The sequence below is a fragment of the Astatotilapia calliptera genome, chromosome 20 (genome assembly GCF_964374335.1).
Source record: "Astatotilapia calliptera chromosome 20, fAstCal68.1, whole genome shotgun sequence".
Lineage (NCBI taxonomy): Eukaryota > Metazoa > Chordata > Actinopteri > Cichliformes > Cichlidae > Astatotilapia > Astatotilapia calliptera.
The window spans coordinates 11,708,414-11,720,150 of NC_137441.1; the positions used below are offsets into that span (position 1 = coordinate 11,708,414).

The 11,737-nt window shown below is 41.9% G+C and overlaps 1 protein-coding gene across 2 annotated transcripts; it reads right to left on the minus strand.

Annotated features, from left to right (window-relative positions):
• Positions 1-2,163: 2,163 nt before the first annotated feature.
• Positions 2,164-11,398, minus strand: ddx23 (DEAD (Asp-Glu-Ala-Asp) box polypeptide 23). 2 transcript variants are annotated; one of them, XM_080295519.1, is made up of 17 exons: positions 11,179-11,398; positions 9,794-9,951; positions 9,545-9,664; positions 8,948-9,041; positions 8,798-8,863; positions 7,944-8,082; positions 7,724-7,857; positions 7,203-7,315; positions 6,976-7,119; positions 6,646-6,871; positions 6,362-6,507; positions 6,062-6,239; positions 4,409-4,651; positions 4,162-4,313; positions 3,966-4,074; positions 2,998-3,172; positions 2,164-2,885 (listed from the first exon to the last, which is right to left on the minus strand). In XM_080295519.1, the coding sequence occupies exons 2-17, from the start codon at positions 9,949-9,951 to the stop codon at positions 2,662-2,664; spliced, it is 2,421 nt and encodes an 806-aa protein (XP_080151645.1). In that variant the 5' UTR covers positions 11,179-11,398; the 3' UTR covers positions 2,164-2,661. The 2 variants fall into 2 exon arrangements, with proteins under 2 accessions (XP_080151645.1, XP_080151646.1); XM_080295520.1 differs by having other exon boundaries at positions 10,995-11,234.
• Between the last annotated feature and the right edge of the window lie 339 nt (positions 11,399-11,737).

The following is an 11,737-nucleotide window of genomic DNA, read 5'->3' on the forward strand; positions in this document are numbered from 1 at the left end:
TACATTTTCATTGCTATTCAGATGATACCCAGCTTTATCTATCCATAAAGTCAGATGAAACCTACCAGACATCAGGAATGTCTTAAAGACGAAGATGTGGACGACCTCTAAGTTAAGTTATTATACTGGCCTAAAAAAAATCTTAGAAACCTGGGCCCGTATCCCTAAAGATTCTGAGAATCCTCTCAGAGAGCTGCTAACTTAACCTAAAAATTCCTTGCCAGGAGTTTTAGCTTAGAAGTGATTCCAGAACATTTTCAGTGAACTCTGAGCAAGGAATGGATGGAAAATCCTATCTTAGTGAGGAGGTGTGGTTGACCCCGTTGCTAGGTATGAGTCATCATTTCAAAAGCCGTGATTGGTTGATCCTACAAGTTTGATGGAAATGAGCTTTTGGTGATAATGAGCAAAGGATGTACCCTCAAATCAATAAACATAATTATACACTCTAATCTTATGCTGACTGTAATTGTAAATAATATTTCACATTCAAGAAAATATCTGGAAAATGAATAGTAAGCTGTAGGGGTTATAGCCTAACATTAGAATCTAAAATATGTGAAAACTTAAACTCATTACACCCTGTTCAAATAATGATTTGTGTCTTATTTGCTCATATTAATATCCTAGCTGGCATATTTTGTACTTTCACTCCCATATGGACCCTGTTGAAAACAAGATGGCCTATCTCAAGGGGCTGTCCTTAATGAAGTAGAAATCACAACGTTACAAGTCCAGTGTGGTCTTAACGAGGGTAACACGGCTCAGCTTTTAGCAATGTCTGTGATTGCAGACCCAAGTCATCACTGCTGCATTGTTGCATTTTCCCGGATGCCAAATACCTCAGGGTTGTGATTACTTTCGTCTCCGGTGTAATAGTGTTGTGGCGTCGAGTTGGTGAAGTAATTGCATCTCTAAGGAGATCCACCACAAACATGATTCCTGCACGATCCAATCTGTAGCGTCTCAATAATTCCCTGTCATCCAGTGTTTGCAGGACATCTCTCCTGCCTCTTCTGTTGGCCATTTTGTGCAGCTGCTTAGGGGAACTCCTAAGCCACTAAAAGTCCTCTTCCCTGCTCTTAGCAGATCTCGCCTTAGGAGCCCTTTTAAGCGCTAGGAATCTTGAGGAATAGCTTTTATATTAACTGGGATTGTCGTGTCACTTTTAGGGGAAATTCTAAGAAAACGTCATGACTCTGAGAATTTTCTTAGAATTTGGCCGCTAGGAGCCACTTTTTGCACAAAGATTCTTTAGGGATACGGGCCCTGGTGTGTAACCAGGTACTTACCCTGGGTGGCATTTCCTGGCTTCTGGTAACACTGTGAGGAATCTTGGAGTCATTTTTTAATTTAAAGTCTTTGCCCTCAAATACAAGATCTTGAATAATCTATGAGGTATTTATCTTAAACACCTCATAGTGCCCCCAATAGAGCACCACACTCTCAGACTGCTGGCTTACTTGTGGTTCCAAGGATATTTAAAAGAAGAATGGGAGGCAGAGCCTTCAGCTTCCAGGCCCCTCTTCTGTAGAACAAGTCCCAGTTTGGACACCCTCTCTACTTTTAAGATTAGATTTAAAACTTTCCGTATTGATAAAGTTATAGTTGTTCATAGTTTCAAAAACAGAACTTTCTGCCTCTCTTTGTATTAGCAGAAATGATTGAACTTCAGTATTATGGTGTTATTATGACGTCCCACTACCACGTAATTGCCAGGTAATAGTTCGATATTCCTTCATTTTCAAATGTAAATTTTAAGAAATAGGGAGTTTTGCATTACTCTATCATTATTACTGCAATGTCCAAAAAGCCTGCCTCAACAGCTGGTGATTGGACTGCTAGGGCCTCTGCCCAACACACACTGCACCTGACCCCTATGGTGCCTCTTGAAGGTGGTGAGCCACATGGCATAGATAAACACATAAAGAGCTTTAAAGAGTTTTCCTATATAAAAGATATTGGGGTCAAAGAGTTTTTCTGGTTAAATAAAGGAATAAAAGGTTAAAGAATATAGGTGGGAAATGCCAAGAGGAAAACTAAAGGAGATATGAAGAGCTCTATAATTGGCATGTTGAAAGGAAACACTGCTCTTCTACTTGTGAAAACTCCACATTTCACGTGTAATTTAATGCAAAAAGAAAAAAGAAAAAAACAACTCAGTTTGACAGTTAAGAAGCTCAAATTTGCTGTATTCACATCATACATTTAAAACAGCTGTTTCCATTTTAATCAAATGATGTATCTGAAGCAAAGAAAACTGGTGTCACTTCTGGTAAAGGTTTCTTACATAGAAAACTCAAATTATGACTAAAAACACAGCACTTACTGCTCATCTACACTCACATCCTGCCTGTAATTTGGTGCATTGGGTATTTATACAGTACAGATCAGATCGGGGTCCTGCATACTGCTCCTGGTTCTGGCTTACAGACGCAAAACAAAGTTATCTTAAAATCCACCCACACTGATGAGAACCAGTGTGCTGACGACTTCGGCACCAGTTACTGTGTTTCTGCACGCACAGATGGGACCAAAACACAAAGACAAGGTGGGAAAGAACAAAATGTGTGAGAGTAACCTAGAGAGCAGATCCTGAGAGGGAGAAAAATAAACAGTTGGTGGGGTTTTCCCCTCCCCCTTCAGTTGATAAAGGTCATTTTAGGCAAAAATGGTCTCCTCGCGTCTCTTCTTGGTCAGGATGGTTCCAGGTTTATGCTGAGCATCTGGATGGTTAGCCAGCTCTGGAGGGCAGGTGGAGACGGGACTCTCGAGGATGGCCTGCTTCAGGTCGTAAAACACCGCCGAGTCCTCTTTAGTGAGGAAAGTCATGGCTACACCACTCTTACCAGCACGACCCGTACGACCAATACGATGGATGTAGTCTGCAAGAGGAGAAAGTGCAACAACGATTCAGTGAATCATTTAGTGATTCCTATGGCAAAAATTTAATTTCAGTCAATAAACAAACACTGCACACCAGATGAGGCCTCTTACCTTCGATGTTCTTTGCCATGTCGTAGTTAATGACCATGGAGACGTCCTGGATATCGATACCTCGCCCAGCAACGTCTGTGGCCACCAGGATATCTTTGGCTCCCGCCTTGAGATTGGAAAGCGCAAACTCTCTCTGCTCCTGGCCTTTGCCACCGTGCAGCGTGCAAGCATTGTACTACAAAGAAGAAGAGAAGGAGGACCAGTGGAGGTTAATCTTTGCTCAAAATATTTAGTATTTTAGGAAATCAGAAACCAAAATGAATTAAAATTAAACCTCCATCTGAGATTTATTGGCTTTCTTTTGTATTTTGGATAAAACTTCTGACAACAAACGGCAAAACTCAGCATTATGTCAGGATGCAACACTAGCACTGAACCCCAAGTACAGCTGAGGCTAATACTGTGCATTAAAAAGCTGTTGTTGCCTTTTAATGTATCTGGCTTTCCGAATTTTCATAACTTCTTCTTTATACTAAAACTGTGGGTTTTTTGAGTGATTAATATAATTTTAGTGCAACAAGACAATTTGTTCTGCTAGTAGGAAAACAAAAACTTCTAGGAATATTTCTCTTGTGACCTTAAACGTATCCGAGAATAATTTTAAGGCAATCAATGAAATATTTGTTGATATTTTATAGAAAATGTCCCCAGAAATTTCTACAGGCTGGCACAAACATCAAATGTCATTTATCTGTTTATCCATTAATTGATTTGGTGTATTATGAGTGGCAATGCTTCAGGTCTTTATCTGTAGGAAAATATTTAAAATCCAAAATGCTGTCTTTCACATATTTCCAAAATCATCCAGTGAGCTGGACTGGAGTCTTTCTCGGGCCTATTCTGATCCCCGGGCCTTATATTTGACACCCCTGACATGATTGTTACTTTTTTTACTCCAAAGCATGAAGCTTCTACCAAATCTCGACCCCAAATTGAGATCCATTGTGGTTCAGGTTACAGTGACTTACCCCCATCTTCTCCAGTGACTTGGCCAGCACGTCGCAACCCTTCTTCTGGTTGACAAAGATGATAATCGGAGGCTCGAAGCCGTGCGACAAAACCTCCAGCAGCTTCTTCCTGCAAGGGCACATTATACAAAACATTTAGAATCTTGATGCAAGTGAAATTTTTGGTGTTTAAAATTAATGCTTGCATCCGTCTCACCTCTTCTCTCCCTCCGACATAAGCAGGACCTTCTGTTCGACTCTCTCGTGAGGCTTTCCAGCAGACCCGATGTACACCACAGCAGGACGTCTCAGGTAGCTCCTGGCCAGTCTCTCCACAGCGGGAGGCATGGTAGCTGTGAACATGACCGTCTGTACGGTGCAATCAGACACACAATCAGTGAAAACACTCAACAGATAATCATGTGGTACCTTCAGAAGATTCCAACTGCTAAAGAAAGACCTACTTGTCTGTATTTTTGTTTCCCGGATTCAAAGTTCATCGTCATTTTCTCAGGGTCCTCCGCCTCTTCGGTGTCTGGCTTCTGATTGGTCACCGGGATGTATTCCAGAATCTTTTGGACGTCGGGCTCGAAGCCCATGTCAATCATACGATCGGCCTCATCGAGGACCACGTAGGTGCAGCGGCTCAGTACCAGGTAGCGGTTCTCCAACACGTCAATCAGACGGCCGGGCGTGGCAATAACGATCTGTTAGACGATGTAAACAAATATGACGCTGGTGAACAGATGATTTTCAAGTAGAATCCTCACCTTATGGATAAAAAGCCAGGATGGACTTCCTGCCAAAAAACACAGTGTAAAGTCTGTGTGTATTTAAGCTGCTAAGCTACCAGCGTCTGAGAATGAGCCATGTGGACTGTTTGTACCACCATCTGTACCGCTTCCCTCTTTCTTTACTCACATAATATACACACTGACAGAAGCACTACACATCACAAACACACACAAAACATACAGACGGTTTTCAGAAAAAACATCAATAGATGCTCTATGCCATAGACATGAAACTGATGCAGTTTTACCATTCAAACAATGACAAATCCCATGATACTGATGCTCAAAATTAGTTATAGAAACAAAGTATGAAATAAACTTGGAAGCCTGGAAATTATAAGAGCAAGAAAAAAAAATTGCCAATATGGAGCCCAATCATGAAAGCACAATTCTTTATGCCTTCATCAAATTTATTACAGATATTCATGGCTCGGTGAGTTAGCCCACAACTCTCTGCGCTTTTTAATTTATTTACAATTTGGCAAATGTGCACAATTTACATCCTGCTCAATTTGTTCAGCAGCATCTTTCAGTCCATGTTTTGAATGTGCACAAAATTATCAAGAAGCATGTGTGTATTATATCCGTGTTCTCCCATTAAGCTCTTAATGTGGGAGACTGTAAATAAAGATTGGAAACATTCTACTATAAACAGAGTGAATCAGGAGTGTAAGCATCCACGCACATTAAATAAACTTGGCTGCAGGCTGACAGCAGCCAAGTCTGCAAGAAAGCTGCCAAATTTAAGAGCTAGTGGCAAACAAGACAAGCAGTTTGGATTCTTTATTCGGTAACGCTGCTTCTGTTTAACACAAGCAGTGGATTGGAGCTTTCATTCTCTTTTAAGCTTGTTGTTCAGGTGGTTTGATAAAAGACCTTTTTTGTTTTTCTGGGGGGGTTTACCTCTGAAGGTTCTGGTTAAGGTTACAGTGAGTGTTGCTGAAGAAACGTCTCTCACTTCACCTGGACTTCAATTTCCTGGTTGAAATATCACCTCTCTGTGTGTGTGTGTGTGTGTGTGTGTGTGTGTGTGTGTGTGTGTGTGTGTGTGTGTGTGTGTGTGTGTCAAGAGACTAGAGCCTACAGCTCCTCCATAAACTACACCTGTGATGAGATTGTTACTGCTCTGCAAATGCAACAGTAGTCCTGCACCATCTTCGCCTTTCTGCTGAGTTTATTTCAGTAGCCTCATGGGCTTCTTTTGATGTAAAAATACTGACAGCAAACAAAAACTACTAAAAACTACTTGTTAGTGAGGCTTCAGTTTGCTTCACAGGCAGAAACACTTTTTTTTTTTTCTAAAATTAGCCCTCTCCGTTTTACCTCACAACCCATCCTGAGTCGAAAGCCTTGGTCCTCTCTGGAGATTCCTCCGATCACAGCCACAGTTCGGATGCCGAGCGGTTTACCAAACTTTATGGTTTCTTCCTCGATCTGCTGCGCCAACTCACGAGTCGGAGCTAAGATCACAGCATAAGGACCCTGGTCTGAGTCTTCGATCCTGCATCCAGTCATACAGAGAGCAAAGGATCATAAGAGATAGTAGAGGCACAGTAAGACAGTCCAAATGCAGAGTTATTATTTCTGAAATTGCTGAAGATTATTGGATCTTAGACACGTTACCTGTCGATTTTTGGCAGGGTGGTGATCCAGACCAGCAGTGGAATCAAGAAAGCAGCAGTTTTACCGCTACCGGTCTCAGCCACACCAATAATGTCACGGTTCTGTAAACCAATGGGAATGGCCTGCCTCTGAATCGGCGTCGGATCCTGGAGAGAAAAAAATTAATAAAAAATTCCTTAGTGGAGACTGAATTGAACACAGTGAAAAACAGTGAACAGCTACAAAATAATTTAAAAAAGAAAAATTACAAAACACAGAACCAGATAAGTTGAACCCTAGCTGACCTTATAGCCGCATTTGTCGATGACCTCCAGAATATGTGCAGGCAGCGGGTACTCCTTCCAGTTCCTGATGGGATTTGGGATTTTTCCTCCTTTGGTGGTGATGCTATAATCCTCTCTGAAGATTCGCCAGTCTCTGTCTGTCATCTCGTCCAGCTTCTTTTGAGACCAGTGTCTGTCATCCCAGCGCTGCTTGGCCTCCTTCTTACGCATCTTCTTCAGTCTTGTCCTGAAGCGAGGTAAAACAAAGATTAGATGTGGGGTGGGCGGAAGCTGAAGGTGAAACTATGGATACAGGATCATTTTCCATTATAGATACTCCACTGTACTCACTCTTCCTGCTCCTTCTCTTCCAGCGTGCGCCTTTTCTCCATCAGGTCACCATAGAAACGCGACTGCTCCCTTTTCTGCTGCTTTAAGTCGATGCCGGCGATGAAGCCTCGTCCGTACAGCTGCACCTGATGCTTCTCTTTGTAACTGCAAAGACCGATCACGAGAGTTTAGCGAGGGAACGCAAAGACCTAATCTGTGGATATATTTTGTGCTCACGATCCACTCACATCGGGTTGTAGTCGACCGAAGTGTCTTCAGAAGCATCCCATTCAAACACAAATTTCCTGTCGTTCAGGTGGCGAGTCCGTCGCCGTTTTTTGATCCCACCAAGATAACGCTCCTGTGAATAATTTGTGGACATCGGTTTAAATTCTGCTTTTCCAGTTTCCCTAGGAATTTTCAAGCCCCTCAAAATAATAAGTGGAAGTTTTGTTTGTTAGTCTACACCAGGGGTGCCCAATCCCGGTCCTCGAGAGCTACCGTCCTGCAGCTTTTAGATGCATCCCTACTCCAACACAGCTGAATCAAATGGTTTGATTACCTCTTCAGCATGCCATCGTGTTTGGCAAAGGCCTGATAACAAGCCATTCATTTGATTCAGCTGTGTTGGAGTAGGGATGCATCTAAAAGCTGCAGGACGGTAGCTCTCGAGGACCGGGATTGGGCACCCCTGGTCTACACACAATAAAGTTTCTGTCAGCCCAATCTGTACACAACTGTAATTTTAACTCTTTCTCATGCAATTAACCTTGATAGCCTGGAGTTCTTTGCCTTTATCTTTCTCCTCTCTGAGCTTCTGTCGCTCATCATCATCTTCATTGCCGTTGTTCTCTCGTTCCATTCGCTCCCTACGCTCCCGCCTCTCCCTTTCCTGAGGGTCCTCTGTAACAAAGAATCACGGTGGTTATCGACACGTTAATATCCTGTAATTAAATGCAAACTGTTTCAGGTTAGAGGCTGAAACACACCCAGCATTTTTCTCCCTATGTCCTGAAACGTCCTTCTCTTCTTTCTCTCCTCTTCAATCATCCTCCTTCTCTCTTCAGTCTCTTGCTCTCTGCGCTTCAAAGCTTCGGCTTCTCGCTCTGCTTTTGACAGGAACTTGGGCTGAAAAACACAAAGCAAAAGAAATAATATTAATTTAGAGAAAATATAATCTTAAATTGAAAAGTTAATCTCCCAGATGAAGAGCAATTCACAAAACATGAATGCAGAAAGAAAAAAAAAAAAAACTAGTTCAGGACTAGTTCACCCCGTGCAGGGCATACTTTTTGGTTCCCCACTCTGGAGTCCGGAAGGAGCTCAAGCAAGAGTGCTTGGTAGCTGGCCCTTAGCCCACAGGACTCAGTCGGGCACAGCATGAAGAGGAGACATTGGCATGCCAACACCTGCAGTGCCGTAGGGGTCGGATGCAATATGTGTTGGCCTGGATTTAAGTGGAACCAGTTTCCTAAAGAGGAGTTGACTGTGCTACAATCTGGAGTCGCCTTCAGTGACAGGAGGTGGGCAGGCATGGGTATAATGTTAGGGTTATTCATGGTGGACACAAGTGTTGCTTCCCAACATCTTTGGGTTGGGAAACTGGTTCTGACTGCTATTTAGGCTTACAACAGTTCAGAGTATCCAGCCTTACAGGAGTCACTGTGTGGTGTGCTGGACACTTAGCCTGGGAACCATCTTGGTGTTCCCATGGATGAGCTGGAAGGAGGTGGGTGGGAATAGGGAGATCTGGCCATCTTTGCTTAAGACTTCTGCCCATGTGCCCTGGCCCCAGAAAAGCTTTAGAAAATGGACAAACTGACAGACGGATGGATGTTCTCACCTTTGCTTCAGCTTCCTCCTCTGCCTTCTTCTTGGCCAGAAGCTCCTCCAAAGACAGCGGCTGGACCTGAACAACAGCACATGTCAAACACCCAAAATAATAACCGAAGTGGCAGTTCAAATTTACACAAACACTAAACCAGACTTTTACCTTTTCCTTCTTCTTTTTTTCATCCTCCTCATCTTCTCCTTTTATATCCTTCTCTTTCTTTATCTTGGCATCCTTTGATCTTGGAGAAGCGCTTCTATAGATGACAAAAATGTAAATACGACAAAACAGAAATTTAGCTGAAGTGCTAACTGTAGCAAAATCCAAACGTCTGGATGTTTGGTAAGAGTTTAGTTAACAAGTGAGAAAGTGCAGCTGAGAACTGACTTCTGAGAAGAAAGGTGACTTAAAGGGAGAGGAGGTAAAACTGCTTCTTTCAGACATAGGATGAACTTCAGGTGGTTTGATAAAAGACCTTTTTATTTGGATTGAGGCTTATTTATGAGAAAAAACCCCTCACTGCTAACAGTTGGCCTTATCGGCATTTTCTAATATGAGGCAACAGTAATGTCAGTGCCAAAAATACTGTGCACTGAAAATATTGTCACTTAAATTGGGTTTAATTCCTTTGAATATCAAATTTTTGTTAATGTGAAAAATATTGGCGTGTTATTCAGGCAAACACGGATTATGAAATAATTATGACTAAAAATCTCCTTTGCCAGCTTTGACCGAAGAAGCTTAATCAGTGTCACATACCTGGATCTCCTGCTGCGATCTTTATCGCGCCGATGGCTGTCTCTGTCCTTACGGCTCCTGTCTCTGTCCTTATCTCTATCTCGGTCCTTGTCTCTGTCCTTGTCTTTCATGCGTCGATCTCTATCGTAATGACACAAAATCACACAGACACAAAAAAGCTTAAGGGAAAGATAACACAAGTACGCAGTAAGATTAATAGCTAGAAGTCAGTCTGGTGTTCCTGATGGGTTCTTTTTGTGCAGCGGTTACCTTTCGGGAGATTTAGAGCGGTTTCGTTCACGGGAACGATGGCGCTTGCGGGAAGGTGAGACTTTACGATCTCTGTCTCGTGAACGGCTGCGTTTCCTCTCTCGGTCTTTGGTCCCCGAAGAGTCTGCATCTTTCTTGTCTGTGGAGTCAGCTGCCATCTGCACAAAGACCAGACATTAAACTCTGCTTTCATTGCATTTACAAAAGTGAAAACTGTTGTCACACCACAGTGGCAGGACATATATTAATATTACATTATATTTGCTTTATGTACAATGAGTACAGATCATGCGTTTGCCAGCTGTTACTGTTTATATATTGCTGTGTACGCATCTCCAAATCCAGTTTTTCTTTTCACCTCTAATTGAATTACGCTTGAGTTCAGTTGACTAAATTTGAGAAAAATTCCTAGCCTGGCCAACCTTGATTTCCCTGAAGAAATATTTCAGGGTGATGATACACTTCTTAAGAGACAAGCTGTCAAATTAAAGCTTTCTAGTGTTAGTTTGCTCATAAGACTATTTTTGCGATAAAGCTAGGGATATTTTCGAGCCTATTTAGAGTTTTCGGTGGAGTCATTTTCAAATGGCTTTATCTGGACAACTACTTAAGCAATGTCATTTCAATATTTTAGGCCAAATATCTGTTTCTATTACTTGAAGAAAGTGAGAGTCTCTGGTTCAGACAATATTGAAATTGTGAAACATATTTACATTATTCATGCCATATATCTTATCAATAGCAAAAGACGAAGTAAAAAGGGTAGCCTGATGATCAGAGTGATGATGTTTTGTTTTGTTTCTGATCATGCAAGGAAGGGTGTTGCAACCTTTGTCCGTTTGTATATTTAGCTTAATCCTTTGGTCTAATTTTTCTGTCTGTAATTTTGATAATTTTTTAATGGCTGACAATTTTGAACTCAATCAAATTGTGAAATACGAAAAGAGAAAGCACATGAAAACAATAGCAATACAGAAATAACATATGTTTTGTGGATGCATAAGTTTCTTATGCCCTAAAAACGGGTATCAGGATGTGCCCCAAAAAGTGAAGACAGCTGTTATTCCTCAACACTCTCCGATAGAAAACGCGATTAAACTCTTAGAGCAACAAATAACGACACATTTTTTTGTGCGGACAGAAATTACAAACCAATAACGAAAATGACTAACTTGTTAAACGAGAAGAGAAACTGAATTACCTTCCTATCCTCTGCAAAATAAATGCAGCAAGCTAGCTAGCCTCTTACGTTAGCTAGCAAAAAGGCTAACTATCTCCAGGAAAGCTGCTCAAAAGAGCTCCGGTTAAACCAAATTAAAATCAGCTAATCGCAGGTAGGACAGCGCAGTCAGAGTCTATGATACTTAAAAATATTTAGAGCTTACCTCAATCACTTGTCAACAAAACAGTTACGGTTTATCTACGCTTCAAGAAGACGCCATGTCGCCCGCAACGCGAACTGGAGCACGCCAGGAATTGTGGGGGCTGTAGTACTGGCTGTTACGAAACAGTGGAAACTAGCGGCTAAAAGGCAACGTTTGAAACTACATTTCCCTCCCAAAAAAGTAAGCTTACGCCAGGGCCCTCAATGTTTAGCATACAGACGCCTAAATGCCTGAGCAAAATTACTTTCTCTATTATGTTGTATTTTTGTCATTTTGGGCACGAGGTGGCGATAGGGTTACGAGTTGCCACGATAGATAGAAACTACAGGTCTGCAAAAAAATGTTTTTTTCAACTGCATGGGATATTTTCGGTAAATTTTATGTTTTTTAGGGTGCTGAATCCAAAACTGTTCTCCATTTCCTTCCATTCATCAGCTGACCCTTCTCACCCTGGACACAGTCTGGGCAGGAGGCTCCGGTCCATTCGTACCAGAACCTCTCGCCATAAGAACAGTTTCTTCCCCTCTACTGTTGGACTCATGAACAATAACCATATGAC